This window comes from Cnephaeus nilssonii, assembly GCF_951640355.1.
Source record: "Cnephaeus nilssonii genome assembly, chromosome: 8".
NCBI classification, from domain to species: domain Eukaryota; kingdom Metazoa; phylum Chordata; class Mammalia; order Chiroptera; family Vespertilionidae; genus Cnephaeus; species Cnephaeus nilssonii.
This window is the reverse complement of record NC_137079.1, coordinates 93,416,798-93,439,761: the sequence shown is the minus strand read 5'-3', so window position 1 is coordinate 93,439,761 and position 22,964 is coordinate 93,416,798. Positions and strand designations below refer to the sequence as shown.

At 41.7% G+C, this 22,964-nt stretch overlaps 1 protein-coding gene across 5 annotated transcripts in view; it reads left to right on the top strand.

Annotated features, from left to right (window-relative positions):
- The window catches only part of ZC3H13 (zinc finger CCCH-type containing 13), a 144,205-nt gene that overhangs the window by 14,901 nt on the left and 106,340 nt on the right, over positions 1-22,964 (top strand). For all 5 annotated transcript variants that reach the window (XM_079778873.1, XM_079778876.1, XM_079778875.1 and 2 more), the window contains exon 5: positions 19,825-19,933. In XM_079778873.1, the coding sequence (XP_079634999.1) occupies positions 19,825-19,933 (109 nt within the window). The remainder of the gene's footprint in view (positions 1-19,824; positions 19,934-22,964) is intronic.

Sequence of the window (22,964 nt, the reverse complement as noted above, 5' to 3'; positions counted from 1 at the left end):
CTTTAGCATTTCTTGCATTGCTGGCTTGGTAGTGATAAACTCCCTTAGCCTTTTTTTTGTCTGTGAATCTCCTGATTTCCCCTTCAATTTTGATTGATAGTCTTGCTGGATAGAGTATTCTTGGATTTAGTACTTTGCAACACTTTGTATACCTCTTTCCATTCCCTTCTAGCTTGATATGTTTCTGTTGAGAAATCATTTGATAATCTGATGGGGGATCCTTTGTAGGTAACTCTCTGTCTCTCTCTTGCAGCCTTTAAGATTCTCTCTTTGTCGTGAACATTTGCCATTGTAATTATGACGTGTCTTGGTGTGGGTCTTTTGGGATTCATCTTGCTTGGGTCTCTCTGTATTTGTGTAACTTTTTTCTTCCCCATATCTGGGAAGTTTTCTGTTATTATTTCTTCAAATAGATTTTCTATTCCCTGCTGCTCTTCTTGTCCTTCTGGCAGCCCTATTATATGTATGTTACTTCGTTTCATGTTGTCCCAAAGCTTCCTTAAGCTCTCCTCCTGCTTTTTAATTTTTTTCTCCAGTTGCTGTTCAGATGGAGCTTGTTTCTCTACCTTATCTTCTAACTCACTAAATCGGTCCTCTGCTTCTTCTAGTCTACTGTTGAAACCTTCCATGGTATTTTTGATTGTAGCTATATCACTTTTCATTTCTTCCTGATTCTTGCACAACTTGTTGATTTTCTCATCCATCCGGTATATGAATTGTTACAACCATTACTCTGAATTCTTTTTCTGTCATGTTGCATGCTTCAATTTCACTAATTTCTTTCTTTGGCAACTCCTCATTTTCTTTCCTCTGGGGATTGTGTCGTCTCCCCATTCTGACTATCACCAGAAGGTTCAAACGTAGAGTTGCATGGACCTGGGCTCTGTGCAGTGTGAGTTTCACACCACCTGAGTGTCACTGAAGTGCTCCGACCCTAAGAGGTGTGGCTGCTGTGGGTTGGTGGGAACCAGGCTCTCCAGGGTCAGTGATTACCAGTGCTCAGTGTGGTCTTGTGTACACACCTAGAATCAGGGACCCCGCCTGCACCACACTGAAACAAAGACCCTGTTGGCGTGTGCCAAAAATCAGAGTCCCCTAGCGCATGCCAGGAGTCAGAGTTCCCCAGTGTCTGCACCAAGAGTCGAGTATCAGCGTCTCTGTTGCTTCATGTGGCCTCTCGCTGAGAATCAGGGTCCCTGTGTGCGCATGCACCAAGAATTGGAGTCACTGGATCTTAGTGTGAATGCACTGGGAGTCAGGGATCCCAGGCGCATGTGATAAGAAACAGAGTCAAGTCAGTGGTGCTCAGTGCTGCCTCCCACCTGGAGAATCGAGGTCCCGGTCAGCTTGGGGGACTGGTTGCATGGTAGCACTGTGTCGGCAGGAGGTCTGCTCCTGTGCTGTGGAAAACAGACTTCCGTGTGCGCTTGCCCAGAATCGAAGTCAGGTGGCACTGCTGCCCTGCGTGGGCTTTGGGTTTGGTTGCCCGATTGCATTGCGGGGAACAGATTCCTAGTGTCCACACTCTTCCAGGCTCAAATTCCTGTAGCGGCACTGCGGCCCATGCAAGGGATGGGTCCATCAGTTACTGTGGCGCTGCCTGCAAGCCTGTGGGGAGGGGGATAGGCTCTGTGATTCACAGAAATCTGCGACCAGGATGTGTGGATTCTTGGTAGCTGTGGGTCTGCAGCTGTGGTCGCAGGTCTCTGTCCCCAGTGACTGCAGGGTCCTGATTTGTGTCTGAGACCAGACTGGGTGGTGCTGAGGCCAGGATCCTAGTCTCGAGCAGCTCTGTTTCTCAAGATGGCATGGTCTCTTGAAATCCAATTTATTTAAATGTTTGTTGTTTAAGAAACCATTGTCTAATTCAAGTACACAAAGATTAATGCCTATGTTTTCTTCAAAAAATATTAGAGCTTTAACTCTTACATTTAAGTCTTTGATCTATTTTGAGTTACTCATTATTTATAGTACTAGAGGCCCAGTGCACAAAATTTGGACACGGGTAGGGTCCCTAATGGTTGCCAGCTACCGGCCGAGGCCTTCCTTCGTTCTGTGCTGCCCTAGTGGTCAGCACACATCATAGCAAGCATTCAAACTTCCAGTTGGTTGAAATCCCGAGGGGACACTTTGAAAACTAGGCTTTTCTATTATTATTTACTAGAGGCCCAATGCATGAAAATTCATGCACTTAGGAGGGTCCCTCAGCCTGGCCTGTGCCCTCTTGCAGTCCGGGACCCCTTGAGGGATGTCCATCTTCCGCCTTAGGCCCACTCCCCAGGAGATCGGGCCTAAGCTGTTAGTCAGACATCCCTCTTGCAGCCCAGGAGCCCTAGGGGGATATCCGACTGACGACGTAGAGAGTGGGCCTTAAGCCGCAGTTGGACATCCTTAGTTCTGCAGAGAAGGTGGGAGAGGCTCCTGTCACTGCCGCTGCGCTCACAGTTGTCAGCCTGGCTTGTGGCTAAGCGGAGCTTCCCCTTTGGGAGCGCATTCACCACCAGGGGCAGCTTCTGTGTTGAGCATCTGCCCCCTGGTAGTCAGTGCGCGTCATAGCGACCAGTCGTTCCTGGTAGTTCCGCCGTTAGGGTCAATTTGCATATTGCCCTTTTATTATAAAAGACTAGTGGCCGGTGCATGAAATTCATGCACATTAAAAGGGAATTAATTAGAGGAAATATTTTAATATCGCTATTTGTCCTTTCTCTATAATAGAAGTGTCAGAGTTGAAAGAAAATTAGTAAAATGTATATGAAAATCTCCCTCCTGTAAGAGTCTGGGGCGCACCGCCGCACCCAGACTCAAGTCCACGCCCACCCTTGTGCCTCAAAATCACGCAATAGCCAGACGCTGCCAGCCTTCCCCCCGTCAAGCCCCAACGGGCGTGGGGCACAGCCTCAGGTCCCCCGTCAAACCTCACTGGGCGAGGGCACAGCCTCAAGTTCCTCATCAGCCCCGCCGGGTGGGGGGTGCAGCCTAGGTCCCCCATCAAGCCCAACTGGGCGAGAGGCACAGCCTCAGGTTCCTCGTCAAGCCCCACTGGACGGGGGTCACGGCCTCAGGTTCCCCGGCCCCAGTGCGAAGGCACAAAAACCATTTGCACATTAGCTCTTTATTATATAGGACTAGAAGCCCGGTGCACGAAATTCATGCACGGGGATGGGTACCCTCAGCCCAGTCTGCACCCTCCAATCCGGAATCCCTCGAGGGATGTCCGAATGCCAGTTTAGGACATCCCTCTCACAATCTGGGACCACTGGCTCCTAACTGCTCACCTGCCTGCCTCATCACCTGGTCACCCCAAACTGCCCCCCTGCCGTCCTAGTCGCCCCCAGCTGCTACCACCCACCGGCCTGGTCACTCCTAACTGCCCCTCCGCCAGCCTGGTCGCCCCTTACTGCCCTACTTGCCTGCCTGGTCACCCCAAATCCTCCCCCCCGCCCCCACTGACCTGGTTGACCCTAACTGCCCCCATCTGCCCGCCTGGTCACCTGCAACAGCCCCTCCGCCCCCCCCCCCCCCCCGCCAGCCTGGTCGCCCCTGACTGCCCCCGTCTGCCGACCTGGTTGCCCCTCACTGCCCCCCCGCCAGCCTGGTCGCCCCCAACTGCCCCCTCTGCCGTCCTGGTTGCCCCATGCAGCCTGCGGCTTGGTCGTTTGGTCACCCCTCACTAATCCCCTGCCGGCATGGTTGCCCCACAGCCCACTGCTCAGTCGTTTGGTCATCCCTCACTAACCCCCCTGCCAGCCTGCTCGCCCCATGCAGCCTGCTGCTCAATCCTTTGGTCATCCCTCACTAACCCCCCTGCCAGCCTGCTCGCCCCATGCAGCCTGCTGTTCAGTCCTTTGGTCATCCCTCACTAACCCCCCTGCCAGCCTGCTCGCCCCATGCAGCCTGCTGTTCAGTTTCTGGTTGCGATGGTCACTTAGGCTTTTATATATATACATTATTATAGATAGTACTAGAGGCCCAGTGCACGAAATTCATGCACGGGGGCCGGGGGGTTTCCCTCAGCCCAGCCTGCACCCTCTCCAATCTGGGATCCCTCTCACAATCCAGGACTGCTGGCTCCCAACTGCTCACCTGCCTGCCTTCCTGATTGCCCCTAACCGCTTCTGCCTGCCAGCCTGATTACCCCCTAACCACTCCCCTGCCAGCCTGATTGATGCCTAACTGCTCCCCTGGCAGCTTGTTTGCCCCTAACTGCCCTCCCCTGCAGGCCTAGTCACCCTTAACTGCTCTCCCCTGCAGGCCTGGGTCCCCCCCTACTGCCCTCCTCTGCAGGCTTGATCGCCCCCAACTGCCCTCCCCTGCTGGCCATCTTGTGGTGGCCATCTTGTGTCCACATGGGGCAGCCATCTTTGACCACATGGCAGCCATCTTGTGTGTTGGAGTGATGGTCAATTTGCATATTACTCTTTTATTAGATAGGATAGGATAGAGGCTGGTGCATGGGTGGGGGCCAGCTGGTTTGCCCTGAAGGGAGTCCCGGATCAGGGTGGGGGTTCCCTTGGGGCGTGGGGCAGCCTGGGCGAGGGGCCTGTAGTGGTTTGCAGGCTGTCCACACCCCCTGGCGACCCAAGCGGAGGCCCTGGTATCTGGGATTTATTTGTCTTCTATAATTGAAACTTTGTAGCCTTGAGCGGAGCCAAGCTTCCTGCTTGCTCCATGGCCGCAACCATTTTTGTTGGGATTTATTTATCTTCTATAATTGAAACTTTGTAGTCTTAAGTGGAGACCAAGGCAGGCCAGGGCTGCGGAAACTTGGCTTCCTCCATCACGGGGGGCAATTCAAGCCTCCTGCTCTCTCTAGCTCTGTGGCTGCCGCCATTTTTGTTGGGATTTATTTATCTTCTATAATTGAAACTTTGTAGCCTTCAGCGGAGGCCTGGGCCAGCCAGGTACTTGACTTCCACCATCACCGGGGAAACCGAAGCCTCCTGCTTGCTCTGTGGCTGCCGCCATTTTTGTTGGGATTTATTTATCTTCTATAATTGAAACTTTGTAGCCTTCAGCAGAGGCCTGAGCCGGCCAGGGTGTGCAGGAAGCTTGGCTTTCTCCATTGCCGGGGAAACCCAAGCCTCCTGCTCGCTCTGTGGCCGCAGCCATCTTGGTTGGGTTCATTTGCATATTCGCTCCTGATTGGCTGTTTGGCGTGGCTAGTGGGTGTAGCGGAGGTACGGTCAATTTGCTTATTACTCTTTTATTAAATAGGATTAGGTAAGGATCCAAGCTCATTTTTTGCATGTGGATATCTAGTTATCTTATTATAGTCTTTGTATGAAAGTTATTAATTAGTATAAGCAGCAACCTCTTTAACCTTTTGCACTCGGATGTCAAATGTGACTCGACACGGTTAGCATCGGTAGCAGCTCTTTTTATACTCTTTGAATGTATCAATAATTTGAAATATAAAAAAATCCAAATAAATAAGTTTGTCTGAAAAGAAACTCCAGTTTTTTATTCTACTGCCGCGCTTTGTAAAATCTGGGGTATTTAAAAAATTAAATCCCGAGTAGAATAAAGGAATCAAGAAAAAAGCAAGCGAGTGCAAAGAGTTAATAATTCAAAACCTATAGAAGCTTTCCTATGGCTATTTTTTGATCCTTGATCAAAAAAAAAATGCTGTGTCACAGTTTTACGTATAGTTTGCAAAGACTTTTTTGGGGGACTTAACGTAATGCAGTTTTCTGTATCTCTCTAGGATCTAATATGGTAGATACATAATATTGTTTTAGATACCTCAAATAGTTGTTCTTAGGTGGAGGTGTGTATCAAAATTTTTTTGGAAGAGAGATGGTCTTTTTTTAAAATACACATGTAAAAAAAAATACACATATAGATACTCTACTCCTGTCCTACTGAATTTTAATTTCTGGGTAGGGGCTGAGCATGTGTATTGCATTTTGAAATAACCTGTTGATTCAGAATAATGAATGGACTTTGTTTTTTTGCTGGTAAATGTTTAACAGTTACTCAGGGGAAAAAGAGAAAGCCATGCTTTGAAGGATTTGCCAATTTCTTTGGTGTAAATACTCTTATCATGATCAGTTTCAAGCTACCAAAGTATTGTTACTGAATACAAAGCTGGGAAAAGATACTGTTTCATACAATTCTATATTATTCTCACACACAAGCATACATACATACATATGTACATACATACATACATATATACATATAGTAAGTGTAATTAACCACAAGAGTAAAATGTGCTGAATATTTAGGAAGTGAGTTTTGAGTAATTATTACCTTTGTCATATTATTTGTTTTTACTTGATATAATTTAATTTTTAATCATAGTTTTGTTTAACAATAACTTGTATAGTTCTTAAAATTTAGCAGTTGGGCCTAGCCAGTGTGGCTTAGTGATTGAGTGTCAACCCATTAACTAAGCGTTACCGGTTTGATTCCCAGTAAGGGCATATGCCTGGGTTTTGAGCTCAATCCTCAGTAGCGGGCATGCAGGAGGTAGCTGATCTAGTATTCTCTCTCATCATTGATGTTTCTATCTCTCTAGCCCTTTCTCTTCCTCTCTTTCTAAAATCAATTTAAAAACATTTAAAAAAATTTAACAGTTGGCTCTTATGTGTCAGTGTAAACTGGTTCCAGCACACTACTCATGGATAATAGTTAATGAAAAGGACAGACATCTCAATTTTATATTCTGAACACATTACTTTAGGAATTATTTAACACGAGTTGAGTTTTCTTTCTAATATAAATTGGTTTTGGGTTTTTTAATAGGAGATGAACATCAGCAGTAGAGATATAGGTACTTAACGGGTATCTAAGTTTAAGTGTGTTGTTGATCATAAAGATTTATATGCTTAGCATCATAACAGTTTACATATTTATCATACCATCTTAGTAAAGGTTGGCATTTGATTAAGAACTTTAAAGCCTGATTTTTGCTTTCCCTAGATGAGAAAGCCCTCAAAGGCACTGAGCTTCATGCGCACCTAAGGGATACAGTCATAAGATTCTAGAATGGTCAGTTTTCAGGGAATTTGCTATTCAAACTTAAGAAAATATACTGTTAATAAGCTAGTGTATTAGGATATTCATTATTTTGAGTGATGACAGGGTAACAGCTGCTAATCATTTCTGTGATACATTTATACTGTAAGTGTAAAATACATCCTGAATTTCAAAAAATTGGTATAAAAAAGTTAAAAATCTCATTAATAAGTTTTATGTTGATTATGTATTATATTGACAATATTGTTTATATATTGGGTTAAATAAAATATACTATCAACATTTTAATTTTACCTGTTTCTTTTTTCTTTCAAATGTGACAAGAAGAAAGTCTTAAAAGTACACATGTGGTTTGCATTATATTTATATTGGAAAGAGCTGGTCTAGGTATTTGAATCAGACTTAAGACAATGAAACTGAATTTAACACAGTCAGAGGCTTATTTGAGGTAGAGTCAATAGGATTTAACGAGGAGACGGATTGGGTTTTGGTCCCGTTTTTATACTAGACTAATATGATCATGGACAACTAATTTTTAGCACTATTTACAGTACTTGTGCTGACATTAATAGGCTATTTTGAAACATTTATGAAATAATATATTACATTTTTATGGCATTAGATACTTTTAAACTATAGGACTTTTCAAATGCAGTAACTGAATTGTGTTTTCTTCTATATATTGTTTGGTGCCACTATTCTGTGGCACACCAAACAATATATATTTTTGTTGAACTGAAAAGAATAGGTATAATTTTGATTTACACAAAAAATAATAGTAATTAGTCACTCTTGCTCCAAAGTAACCTTTAAAAAAATCATGTGCCTATTCTTGTATGTAAATTCTGGTACCAAGAGTTAACCAATCAGACATAATTTTATTATGCAACAGGACTGATAAGATGCAACTCTATTGTATGACCTGTGTATTTATGATTCAAGATTAGATGGCTATTGTTGCATTGGCTGTTGTCATTTTTTTAATTTGACAATCTAAAGGAAAAGAGGTCACCACCACTAATTATTAGCAAGTATTGCAAGTTGTAAAAATTCTTGCACGCCCTGGCCAGTTTGGCTCAGTGGTTAGAGCGTTGGCCTGCAGACTGAAGGGCCCCAGGTTCGATTCCAGTCAAGGGCATGTACCTTGGTTGTGGGCACGTCACCAGTAGGAGGTGTGCAGGAGGCAGCTGATCTATGTTTCTCTCTCATTGATGTTTCTAACTCTCTATCCCTTTCCCTTCTTCTCTGTAAAAAAACAATAAAATATATTTGCAAAAAAAAACAAAAAAAAACCAATTCTTGCAGTACACCAGTTGAAAATCAATGATCTTACATTATCAAATTTGTGGGTATAGTATTGTTAATAGTATTCTTTTACTGTTCTTGGGATCTATAGTGAAGTTTTCTGTTTTGTTTCTAATATTGATAACTTATCTTTCTCTCATTTTTTTCTTAGCCTGGGTGTAGGCATATTGATTTTATTTATCTTTTTAAAAAACAAGCTTTTGACTTTATTGAATTTTCTCTGTCAATTGCCCATTTTTTATTTCATTGATTTTTGCTCTAATTTTTATTATTTATTCTGATTGCTTTAGATTTAGTTTGCTCTTATTTTTCTAGTTGTCTAAGGTGGAAACTTAGATTATTGATTTTAGATCTTCTGTTCTACCATATGCATTTAATGCTATAAATTTCTAAGCACTGCTTTCACTGCATTCCACAAATTTTGATAAGGTTTGTTTCATTTTCATTTAGTATGAACTATGTAAACATTTCTCTTAAAATTTTTTTTTATTCATGTGTTAATTAGAAGTGGGCTATTTAATATCCATATGTTTTGGGATTACCAGCTACCTTGTTACTAATTCTAGTTTAATTCCATTGTGGTCTGAGAGGAGACAGTATATGATTTCTGTTTTTTGTAAGTGTTTTATGTTCCAGAATGTGGTATAGGTTTTGTTTTTGAATATTCATCCAAGGATATATATTTCTGATTTTATAGAGATGGGAGGAGAGAGGTAGAGAAAAAAAGCATTGATGTGAGAAAGAAATGTCGACTGTGCCTCCCTTATGCACCCCAACCAGAGATCAAATCCGCAATGCAGATATGTTTCCTGACCGTGACCTAACCCACCACTTTTTGGTATATGGGATTAAACTCCAACCAACTGAGCCATCCAACCAGAGTTGAGGATTTTTTTTAAAGTATTTTATTAGTAGAATGTTTCTGTCTAGTTCTCTCCCCACCTCCTGTGTTTTCCACTCTTTACTACTGTATCATTGGGTACATAGATACAGAGATATTAAAAAGAGAAATTTGGATTAACGTTAAATATAATTCTATCCCAGACTATAAAAAGCTAAGTGCTGCCCTAACCGGTTTGGCTCAGTGGATAGAGTGTCGGCCTGCAGACTGAAAGGTCCCAGGTTCGGTTCCAGTCAAGGACATGTACCTTGGTTGCGGGCACATCCCCAGTGGGAGGTGTGCAGGAGGCGGCTGATTGGTGTTTCTCTCTCATCAATGTTTCTAACTCTCTATCCTTCTTCCTTCCTCTTTGTAAAAAATCAATAAAATATATATATATATTTAAAAGCTAAGTGTTCATCACCACCAAACCAGTATTACAAGAAATGTTAAAGGGACTTCTTTAAGAAGGGGGAGAGAGAGAGAGAGAGAGAGAGATCAAAAATAGGAATAATAAAATGACAAAAACTACATACCTGCTAATAATCACCTTAAGTGTAAATGGATTAAGTGCTCCATTTAAAAGATAAGGTTGCTGAATGGATAGGACAATAAGATCCATACATGTGCTGTCTACAAGATACCCATTTCAAATGGAAAAGGATATATCATGCAAATGGAAATGATAAATAAAAGCTGGGGTAGCAGTACTTATATTAGACAATATAGACTTGGGACAAAGGCTATAACAAGAAACAAAGAAAAGCATTACATAATGATAGAGTGATCAATCTGATGAGACGATATAACCCTTGTAAACATTATTGCACCCAATGTAGGAGCACCTAAATATATATTGATGGATATAAATGTAGAGATTGACAGTAATGCGGTTATTGATGTCAATGACAATTGACATCAATGGATAGATCATCCATTGATCAAGGAAACAGCAGCCTTAAATGACACATTAGACCAGATGGATTTGATATTTTAAAGCATTTCACCCTAAATTCTTTTCAAGTGCACATGGAACATTTTTCGGGCTAGACCACATATTCGCAAAACAAATATCAGTAAATTGAAGACGATTGAAATCAAATCAAGTATCTTCTCCAACCACAATGGTATGAAACTAGAAATTATTTACAAGAAGAAACTGGAAAACACGGCAACACATGGGGCTAAATAACATTCTACTAAAAAATGGATGGGTTAACAACAAATTCAAGGAAGAAATCAAAAGATACCTTGAGGCAAATAAAAATTACCTAGAATGATCCAAATTGAAAAGTAGAAGTAAAATTGTCATTATTTGCAGCTAACATGATTCTCTGGATAGAGAACCCCAGAGATTACAAAGACACACTAAATTATTAGAACTGATAAATTCAGCAGAGTAGGATACACAATATTCTGAAATGGATTGCATTTTTGTACAATAATGAACTATCAGAAAGAGAAATTAAGAAACATAGACTTGATTCTAGTTACAAAATGTAAATTGTAGTAATATAGCATAGGGTGGCATGACCTAACAGTTTTGGAGAAATCCAAGGGTGAACTAGTTGACTGTTTTAAACCAGGGGTGGGGAATGTCTGGTTTGCAGTCCATATAAGGCCCGAAAAATCACTTGGTCTGGCCCTGCCATAGCAACCGCAGGTGAACCTAGAAATTCAATAAATCTAGGAACTTTTTTCATAGCAACACAAATTTGTATTAAGTGAATCATAACGTAAATTTTTAGGGACAAACAAAGAACGTCCATTGCGGAATAGACAGCACATGTATGAGTACATGACAGGACAGACACGTTTGCTTCTCATGTGCTCCAGGCCCATCTGCCTATATTACAGTGACTCAGAGGACAGTCAGTGCCAGGTAGGCTGTGAGTGTACACATTGTGGAAGTGTTAGCACATTGGTGAAACCACAGTGATCTGGTGATGATGAGATGAGATGAGATGAGATGAGATGAGATGAGATGAGATGAGATGAGATGAGATGGGATGAGATGAGATGGATGAGATGAGATGCGATGCGATGCGATGCGATGAGATAATTCCTCGAGGCGTTAATGACCTTGCCTCCAATGATTGACATGATGTTGTTGACTTCCTTCTTGACACAGACAATAACTCCAATCTAACCTTTATCCACATGTCTATGATCAACAGTCTTCACAAAAACGGAATCTTATGAATATTGTGGAAATTACACTACATAGAAAAGACCTCAAGAGTCAAACGTTGGATATCTTCCAAATCCAAGATGCAGGATTAGAACAGTAATCAAAGCAAAACAACAGCGACTCTGGCAACACACATACTGGATAGTTATTAAAACATACGTGGTGTGATATTCTACAAATGACAACTACAGAAAAATAAAAGTTGATGCAGGGTGTCAATCTTTCCAAGAAAAATGGAAAAATGATTATTTTGTTGTTGTTGAAGTCAAAGGCAAACCTAGGTGCCTAGTTTGTGGCGATGCATTAGCAGTAATAAAGCCAACCTGGAGCATCATTATAGCTCAAAACAGGCTAACCTCAATGAATTGGGAGGCCAAATGTGTCTGGATAAAATCAATGTTCTGCAGCAGAGTTTGGAATCACAACAGGCCGCTTTCATTAGGACTTATGACAGAGACAATGTTATTCAGACCAGTTATGTAGTGAGTGAGTTCCTCACAAAGAAGCTGAGGCTTCATGTAGATGGGGAGTTTGTGAAACAGTGTGTGGTGGCTGCTGGAGAGTTGTTGGCACCAGACAAAGTAAAATTGTTTCAGAGTATTGGTTTTTCTCAGAGAACTATCAGATCAGAGTAATGATTTAATACAAGGTATTAAAACACTGAAGGATTCTGCAGGAGATTTCCAATTTTTCTCTCTGGCTTATGACGAGACAATGGACATAACGAATACTGCCCATTTGACCTTTTTGTTCATGGGATAACTGCAGAGTTTGACATGCGAGAGGAACTGCTGTCACTGGAAGCCAGGCATGGTATTACAAAAGGTGAAGACTTATTAGAGACTTGTTTTATCAATGAAAAAATTTGAGCTAACATTTGAAAAGACCTGATTACAGGTGGAGCTCCAGCTATGGTTGGCTTGCAAAAAGGGTTATAATTGTGCATTTATCAAGAAAGAACTAAATCGTCTCAGTCTTGATCCAAGTGATTTAATTATATGCCACTGCATCTTACACCAAGAATGTCTCTGTGAACAGTGGTTGCGACCCAACAATGTAATGTCAACTGTAGTGTCAGGCATAGATTTTGTTAAAAGCAGAGGGTTTAACAGCCACCAGTTTAAGGAGTTGCTGAAGGATCTTGATGCTGAGTACAGTGATCTTATTTATCACTGTGAAGTGTGGTGGCTGAGTCACCGGAACATGTTCATGAGGTTTTACTAACTGCAGGATGAAGTCAAGCAGTTCATGGAGCTGAAGGGAAAATCAGTCAGGGAACTCAATGATAGCAAGTGGCTGTGTGATCTAGCGTTCATGGTGGACATTACTAAGTACCTCTCAGAGCTGAACCTCAAGCTGCAGGACCCCAACCAGCTTCTCGGCTCCCTGCTTTCAAAAGTGAAATCATTTGAAGCTAAATTAAGGCTGTGAAAAGTACAACTTGAATAACATGGTGTGCATTTTCCCACTCTAGAAGGACAAAAGCCTTCTACGACACTTGAATGTGCTGGTGAATGTGCAAAAACTAATTGAGGCATTTAATGTAAGATTCAAGGACGGGAAAAGTAAACAAATGGAATTGAACATCTTTGCTACACTGTTCAATGTTGAACCAGCTGATATGCCTAATAACCTACAACACGAAATCATTCAACTGAGCTGAAAGCCACATAACCTACAACACGAAATCATTCAACTGAGCTGAAAGCCACGTACAACCTCCCACTGCTTGTGTTCTATAAATGTTACATAAGCAAAGATGAATTCCCCACTTTGAGGAGAATACATTGAAATATACATCTGTGTATGTACAACTTATTGCTGTGAGCCGTTCTTTTCAAAACTTAACATCACAAAGAGTCAACTGCGCTCCATGGAAAAGCAGTTGCAAGTAGCAACATTGTCAATAACAGTTAACATCACACGCCTTACCAAAGAGAAGCAGTTCCAGCCATCACATCAGGGCTGAGTTAATTAAATGTTTGACCAAATATAGCAGGCTAATTTTTAAGTTGATAATTTTGTATGGCCTGCTAATTATGTTATTTATACAAATACAAATGGCCTTTGGCAGAAAAAAGGTTCCCCATCCCTGCTTTAAGCAACAGGCAAACTGACATGATTTCTATAAAAGTGTAGTCTTAATTCCTCTTTCATCATTATTATGGGTTATATACTCTGATGTTCCTTCCTCCCATTACAACAAAACTGGATCCTGGATAAGAGACAGCAAGTACTTTTTTAATGCAGTGCTGCTTTCTGAAGAACACAAAAGAGCAGTAAAGACAAGGAAGTAAAAACAATTGAAACCAAGGATTGAGCAACAAATCTGAAAGCTGGTGATGGCCTTGAAAATTTTACAAATATTAGAGCTGGTTATAGACTAATTAAGCCTTACTTAGGAGAGAATTGGTGAACTGAAAGATGGAGCTGAAATTTTATCCTGAATGCTGCACATAGAGACAGAGTTATAGAAAATATTGAAGAGGTTCAAAAATGTGGGGAAAATACTTAGAAAATCTAATGTACATCTACTCGTAATCCCAGGAAAATTAGAATGTGAGAATGACAACAATGTGAGAATGACAACATTTAAAAGAAGTAGTGACTAGGCATTTTCCATAATTGATGAGATATAAATCTACAGATACAGAAAGGACAATACATGTCAAGTAGAGTATTATATTGAAACTGCAAAACTCCAGAAACAGACAAAATACTATAAATGTCCTGAGGGAAAAAACCGGCAAATCCTCCTACAGAGAAGCAGCAGAATGACAGAATGACAATGGAAGCCAAAACACAGTGGAATAATATTCTCCAAGTGTTGAGATAACATCTGTAAACCCATAGATATATACCTAGCAAACAGTTTTTCAAGAAGATATAATAAAGAGGTGTTCAGATAATATGAAAGTGGTGATTACTAGGAAACTTTCACTAAATAGGAATGTATAAAAGGTTATGTACATCAGGAAGATGTTTCTTCTTAAATGTAAAAATGAAAATGTTTACTAGATTGGAAAAGACTTTTGTTATTGTATATGCAGTTATCAAAAATGTAGCATGGAACTTGGAGAAGGTGAAGTATAGTATCAAAAGTATAGAAGGTAAATTTTTTACACTCCCCAGAATCCATTCTATCACCTTTTCATTTTGTACCTGCACTATGGTTTGGGGAATTGACCCAAAGTTAACAGCTGGGCCTTGGTTAGTGTAATCTAGTCATAATAATCCCATTCTCCTTGCTGCTAATTCACTTGATTCAGCGATCAAGTGAATAGCTATTATCTTGTTATCAATTATTGATTCAGATGTGGCCAGAAGGAAAGAATTCTTATGTTGTAGGAGGCGAGAGGCACCCTGGGGAAACCTAAATTGGTTGGTTGTTATTATGGTAAAAGAAATATGCCTTAATGTGGAGTGAAAACTAGGAATAGTAATCTGTGGGAAAGGAAAAAAACAGTAAGAAATTTTGGGTTTTAATGGAAGTTAGGCATAGTCTTATTTGTCAGCAAAATCTGATCTTAATTGGCATAAAACTATAGTTTTAACCCAATGGGAGAAGTTTGTTTTGCTGCAAAAATTATTAGCAAGTTTGATCACAGGTTGTTGCTCCAGGATCTACTGTCAGTATTACATAATATATTTAGAAATCCAAGTAAATTCTGAATTCTTAAAATATCGCCGTCCAAGGGCACTGCTAAAATATTGTGTGTGTCTTTAACAAATATTTTAACATGTACATGTTGCAGGGTGACTAATTTATAACATACTAGAGGCCCGGTGTATGAAAACTTACGCACTGGTGGCGGGGGGGGGTCCCTCAGCCCGGCCTGCCCCCTCTCACAGTCTGGGAGCCCTCAGGGGCGGGAGGCGACCTGGCAAGCAGGGGAAGGCGACGCCCCATCACACCTCTGCTGCTGCCACTGCCAGCAGCACAAGCCTCGGCCGGCCCTGGTTACCTGAGCCTCGGGCGGCCCTGAGCGACTGGGCAGCTTCCATCCAAGGTTTGCCTGCGCCTCGGGCCAGCCCTGGGGGGCTGGGGAGCTGAGGGGACTAAGGGACTCCAGAGGCAGGCTCGCGGAGCGGCCGGGACACCTGCAGGCGGGCCCGGCCTTGCTGCGTGCCTGCGGCCCTGGCGGGGCTGAGGAGACTGGGCATCTTGTGGCTGTGGGTGCCGCCATCTTTGAGGGAGGGGCATCAATTAGCATATTCCCTCCTTATTGGCTGTGGGTGCCGCCATATTTGAGGGAGGGGCATCAATTAGCATATTCCCTCATTGGCTGTGGGTGCCATCATCTTTGAGGGCGGGGAAGTCAATTAGCATATTCCCTCCTTATTGGCTGTGGGCACTGCCATCTTTGAGGGAGGGGCAGTCAATTAGCATATTCCCTCCTTATTGGCTGTGGGCGCCACTATCTTTGAGGAGGGGCAGTCAATTAGCATATTCCCTCCTTATTGGCTGTGAGTGCTGCCATCTTTGGGACGGCGTGAGGGTCAATTAGCATGTTCCCTCTTTATTAGATAGGATAATAAATTAAATGGTCGCCCTTTCAATTAATGTTTGCACTTATGAGAAGAGGACAAGCCATTCTGTTCAAGAAATACAGGAAGGTGAAAGAACAGACTATGCTGTACTACATAGGACAGGTAATATCAGGCCCTGTTTATTAGAATATCAGAGAAGGGGGAAATAACTTTATTTGACAATAACATGCCTAAACAATTTATATACTGGTGAACTGGAGAAATGAGGATATACAATATTTTTTTTTACTGATCTTAGCCTCAATAAGTGTTATCAAAATAATTTTCTAGTCTGGCCAATTATTTCTTATAAGGTTAAATGTATACTTGCCCAGCCAGTGTGGTTCAGTGGATTGAGCATTGTCTCATGCACCAAGAGGTCACTGGTTCGATTCCTGGTCAGGGCACATGCTCAGGTTGCAGGCTCAATCCCCAGTAGGGGTCTTGCAGGAGACAACTGATTGATGTTTCTCTCTCATCCATGTTTCTCTCTTCCTCCCTCCTCCTTCCCCCTTACTCTCTAAAACAATGATGGGCAACCTTTCGAGCTTGGTGTGTCAAACTTCGCCAAAAAACTGAGCATAACTCGGGTAGTGTGTCACTTTGAGGAAAAAACATTATTTCGCAAATGTTTCATCCTCAGGAGCGGCAAATGTTTCATCTTTGGCATGCGGCTGCCTCAGTGGCCGCGTGTCATCAAAAATGGCTACGCATGTCAGTGCTAACATGCGTGTCATAGGTTCGCCATCACTGCTCTAAAATAATTTTCTATATTATGATTTGAGGTGGGATATTGACAAAAGTATTAGAATAAAACATATTTCCTAACTTGAAATTTCTCCAAATATTGAAGACTGCATTCAGTCTTTATTACTTACTGAATATATACGGTCTTTGGGAATAGTATCAGAGTTATATTGAAAAACAATAGAGAAGTCATTATAATATATATAAATTGTTAATGAAATTTAATGAGATTACATTTCTGGTTCTAAATCTGTTAAAAATATCTACACTAATAAAAGAAATATGCAAATCGACCATACCTCCGCGACACCCACCAGCCAATCAGGAGTGAGTATGCAAATTAACCCAAAAAAGATGGTGGGTTAATTTGCATACACGGAGTGGCTGGGCGGGATGCCTGCTATGAGGGGAAGAGCGGGGGGCAGAGGGAGCTACAGGAGCAGCGCTCTGGCCAAAGCGAAGATGGAAGGCGGCAGCGGCCAGAGCGAAGGCCTGGGTCCCGGGTGCTGGAGGAAAACCGGAGCCGGCAGCCAGGGGAAGGAAGGCCTATTGCACGAATCTTCATGCAATGGGCCTCTAGTTCTGTTATAATTTCACAGAATATTTATTTTATAGTATAAGCACTACTACTGCTCAGAAACTTCTTTCAAGTAATCTGTAGTTGGATATTACATGATACTTTAGACAAAAACCATAACATAGCCCTAGCTGGTTTGGCTCAGTGGATAGAGCATGGGCCTGCAGACTGAAGGGTCTCAGGTTCGATTCTGGCCAAGGGCACATGCCCAGGTTGTGGGCTCGATCCCCAGTATGGGGCGTGCAGGAGGCAGCCGATCAATGATTCTCTCATCATTGATGTTTCTATCTCTCTATCCCTCTCCCTTCCTCTCTGAAATCAATAAAGAATATTTAAAAGAAAGAAAGAAAGGTCCTGGAATACATACTAATATATATTTATAGTGGATTTAATCCACAGAACATTCAAAAGTTATGTGGTATATAGAATAGTTTCTGATAGTCCATAGAATATATTTTAAGAATAATGTTACTTTTTTCCTCTTGTCTCTATAAATAGGAGTTGGTTTTGTTTTGTTTTTTGTTTTTAGACTTTTGCCATTTTTTTCATGTCGGGTTCAACCAGAAATTTTTACGATTTATGTCAGCTTCTGTTGTCTTACCAGCAATCATATGTCATTTCATTGAGCAAGTAGTACAACATGACTACATACCTAAAAATATAAAATTTACTAGTTTCAATAGTCTAACCACTAAACTGTACACCAAAATCAATACATAATATAAATAAACAAATACATAAATAAAGAAATAAAATTGAAAAAATAAAAGAAGTCTTCAAGGATAAATTAATTTGTGTTTTAAGCAGCCAAATTTTATGTCTGATAATGCCCCAAAAGAACTTTTACCCTTTATTGTCCTTGTGTGTTAGGGTCTTTCATAGTCAGGATTTAATGTTAAAAAAAGGTGATACAGCCCCTGGGTCCGGGTGAGGTCACGCCCCCCTGGATCCGGGTGAAGCTGGATCCCGGGTCCGGGTGAGGCCGTGTGCCCCTGGATCCGGGTGAGGCTGGGTCCTGGGTCCGGGTGAGGCCACGCGCACCTGGGTCCGGGTGAGGCCACGCGCACCTGGGTCTGGGAGAGGTCACGCACCCCTGGGTCCAGGTGAGGCCTCGCGCCCCTGGGTCCGGGTGAAGCTGGATCCCGGGTCCGGGTGAGGCCATATGCCCCTAGATCCGGGTGAGGCTGGGTCCTGGCTCCGGGTGAGGCCGCGCACACCTGGGTCCGGGTGAGGCCACGCACCCCTGGGTTCGGGTGAGGCCTCGCGCCCCTGGGTCTGGGTGAAGCTGGATCCCGGGTCCGGGTGAGGCCGTGTGCCCCTGGACCCGGGTGAGGCCGCGCGCACCTGGGTCCGGGTGAAGCCGTGCCCCTGGGTCCGGCCGAGACCAAACCAGAGGGAGTCGGACCTGCATTACCACCATTTGTCCACCATCCAGAGCTGAGGGGTCAGTGCCGACATGTACACATAAGGAACTGGTGGACATTGATATTGGGTCTCAAAAGAACTGTTGGTCCAGAAAGAAACTCACTACAGAATGATTCATTTGCCTGTCAGCATAACTATTATTGCTCATCTCACATTCAGTTCTTATAAGTATATCTCTAGTGACACATGATCTCGCTCATCTAGGGGAAATGATGAACAACATAGACTGATGAACAAGAACAGAACCAGAAACAAGGAGTCATCGATCGGACTATCGGGCCTCAGAGGGAGGATAGGGGAGGGTGGGGGGAGGGGGGAGAGATCAACCAAAGGACTTGTGTGCATGCATATGAGCCTAACCAATGGTTAAGTTCAACAGGGGGTTGGGGCATCCTTGGGGAGGGGTGTGGGATGGGAATGGGGGGATGAGGACAAATATGTGACACCTTAATCAATAAAGAAATTTTAAAAAAAAAGTGATACACTGTGGGTGAGAAGATAATTATATGATACTGGTTACTTTATTTTTTTACCACTTAGTTAATTGTGGTTTGTTGTCTTTCTGTTATGTGATATATGTTCATTAAATTTTATAAGCTAATTACTATTATCCTGTTTTGTCAGTAGGCTGCTATTACACCTAGAATAAAGTGTAAAACCTTTTTTTATGCGCAGTATACTAGTATGCACTGATTTCTAACTATTTTGGCTACCATTTTTGTTTTCATCAAAATAGGGCAAGTCTCTCTTTTTTTAAGCATTTCTAATGAGTTTGGATTTATCTTTAGTGTGTGTAGGAAATGCTGTTATGTTAAAATCACAAACCCTTGTGTATATTATCCATCTTAAACTGTCTTTTACTCTGTGAATTTCACACAAAAAAGTATGTAGCACACTATCAAAGTTTAAAATAATAGATTTGCTTTGTATATTTTAAAATCTTAGTTACTCCTTATATGTACTACATCGCTGTTCTTTAGTGACTAGGTATTCTATAATGTCTTTTCATTGTGGTGCTACACTAGAACTTGTCACATCCTCTACTTAGTGGATAAGTGATTATTTGCAAAACTGATTCTTTGTTAAAACAAAGATGAATGAAGTTAGAAATATTTTGTATTACAATAACTATCTCATTCAATTTTTTAAAAAATGACAGTAATTTCTGTGTATTTATGTACTTTTTAGAAAGAATCTTCAAGGGGGAGACATAGAGAAAAGGAAGACATAAAAATCACCAAGGAGAGAACTCCAGAAAGTGAAGAAGAAAATGTAGAGTGGGAGACTAATAGAGATGGTGAGTTTCAAAAATCTTTTTATAGTCAATTTATTGATTATTCACTTTACAGACACTTTTTTGGGCTTCAGCCCAAGTGCCCATCAGTAAATGAGTAGGTTCAAAACACTTTTCAACTGTGATCTCCCTATCAGTAGAAAATGGCATATAATTGAAGAACAAAGGCAGAAAAAACTGTTTACACTGCATTTTTCAACTTCCCCTTCCTTTTTTTCTTCCTATAACTTTATTGTGCACCATCACAGTCCTTTGGAATTTTATTACTTTTGTAGATTTTCAGTTCCTCAACATCAGGGTTAAAAAATTAAATCTAAATTTATATTTGTTGTTTTTCATAAAAGATTAAAAGATTAAAAAATTTTAAAGACCTGGGAAAATTATTTAAAAGGTATTGTTGACTTTCATTTTTCAAAAGAGATCCAAATCCAATAATAAGCATGATCTGGGATTTTTTTTATGAAAAATTAGCAAAATCATCTTTGAGTCATTGACTTAACAAATAAGGATTTATTTTCCATACTACAAATATTCACTTTTTTTTTTTTTAATTTATTGATTTTTTACAGAGAGGAAGGGAGAGGGATAGAGAGTCAGAAACATCGATGAGAGAGAAACATTGATCAGCTGCCTCATGCACACCTCCCACTGGGGATGTGCCCGCAACCAAGGTACATGCCCTTGACCGGAATCAAAGCTGGGACCTTTCAGTCCGCAGGCCCACACTCTATCCACTGAACCAAACTGGTTAGGGCACAAATGTTCACTTTTATGATCTTCTTAGAGATCTAAATATAGAGAAAGGGAACTCATTTGTTGAATGTGTTGGGTGTGCTAGGCATTTTAATAAAATTTATATAATTTTCTCAATTTAATAGCTTTGCTATTTCTTATATATAACTAAAGAGTTTAAGAACTTAAGCAACTTCTCAGCATAAGCTGAAAACTTAGACCAGGGGTTATAAAATTAAAATTGTGGACCAGGCACCTCTTTGCAAAAAAAAAAACTTGGTTGGAACATAGCCATATCCATTTGGTTACATATTTTTTGTAGCTGTTTTTGAGCTCCCATGGATGAGTTGAATCTTTGTGGAAAGCCAAGAGCCTGCAAACCTAAAATAGTTACGCCTATAACTAAGAACAATCTCTGAAAACTTACCTAGTATAATACTTGAATTGTACCCTAAATGCCTCTTCAGTAATTTGAACATCAGTACTTTTTAAGGGAATTTATTCCATCTTTGAACAGCATTGTCTGTTGAAGAGTGCTTCTAAGAACAAACAGGAAACTCTCCTGTGATTAGTTCATTGGGATTTCATAAGCCAAACTAATATCGCTTAGAAAATATAGTGTGTCCCCCCAAAATGTATACACACTTTAGCAGCTAATAGCTCAATTTTGAAAGTGAAATGTATTTTAATAAACACTCCCTTTGTAATTATTCAAAGTGTATGAATACATTTGGGGGAGACACCCTGTAGTTGTAAAGGCAGCTGTAATGTTCCATTGTGTTTGACCAATCTGTATATATAAAGAGGTAATATGCAAATTAGGCCAGGACGCAGCAACAGTCACAACCAGCTCAGGAGGAGGGGCCCCTGAGGGAACAACACAGCGTGGCCCACACCCGGCCCCAGAGCCGTAGAGAACAACATGCAGGGGGGCTGGAGTGGAGACACAAACCCGCAGGGGGCCAGGCCAAGCCAAGCCGTCCGGTGGTCCCGGGGCGAAGAGGCCAAGCCAAGCCGTCCTGCGGTTCCGGGGTGAAGAGGCCAAGCCAAGCCACCTGGCGGTCCCAGGCAAAGAAGCTGCTCCGCTGACCAGCCTGTGCTATGGACCTGTTGGTTGCATGGCGCAAAGTCCAGGGCCTCTAGCCTGCAGTCACAGGAAGTCTCCCTCTCCCCAGAGTTAGGAGCACCAGCCCAGGTCCACCCATCAGCCTAGTCCTGACTGTGTGGGTGAGTTCCTGCAGGCTAGGGTTTGATCCCCATGCATTAGCAGTAGGAGACCAGTGCCTTTGTTGTTGCTGTGTGTTTGGGTTTTAATTGGACAAATGCCCGGCAGTCCCGGGGGAAGAAGCTGCCCGGCGGTCTTGGGCGAAAAAGCCGCCCGAGGTCCCGGGCGCCAGCTTAGCAAAATCTTTCAGGAGGAGAATTCTATCTGGGTTTCCCCAAATTCCCTCAGCCCCTACTCACCCCTCTGTAAAGGCAAAGAGCAAGTGAGGCCTCTTAAATAAAAGTCAGAGGTCTCCAGCAACGGTGGGCCTCTCTCATCACTGTCATTTGGACTGGATGGCATTTGAGTATTTATCTAGGCACCATGACAGAGAAACACAAGCTCAAGTCATGATCTCTGTCCTTAAATAATTCATAATCTTATTAGAGCAAGTGGATGATAAAAGCCCAGTAATGACATCAGAATGTAAGGCAACAATACAGAGAGGAGGAGAGGTAATTGCTAGGGTGATTTTCCAACAATTAGTACAAAGAATATGTGCTGTGAATTAAATAAATAAAAAAATGTGTGGAAGTAGCTGCTTCATGAGTATGGCATCCCTTCCTATTTTAAAGGAAGCTGAATTCCATGTGAACTGTGTGCTATGTTATATCTGAGGCACAAGACAAGGGAGGCCCTAAGTGTACTATGCTTTGATATTTGAGTCATTCTTTATTGTTCAATGTGATTTATTTCTGTATGCCTCAGTTTTGTAATAGTTAAATTACCAGAATAATACATCTTGCTATAAGATATTACTAGATCAAATGATCAGGTGACATTTATTGTTATTTTCTATAAATGAACACAATCTCTGGTATGCTAAAGTGAAAAGTATTATAAAAATAGTCAGACAGGGAGACCTACAGGCTTGATTACAAGTGAGGCTTCCTATCACAACCCAAATTTATTGCTTAAAAAAAAGCAGGGAGCCAACTAGAAACTGAACCAAATATAAGCCCTTGAAAGGCAAATGTAAATTGGATAAGCTTCACTATTACAAGAGCAACAAGAAAAAATTCAGACGCAAGAATGAGA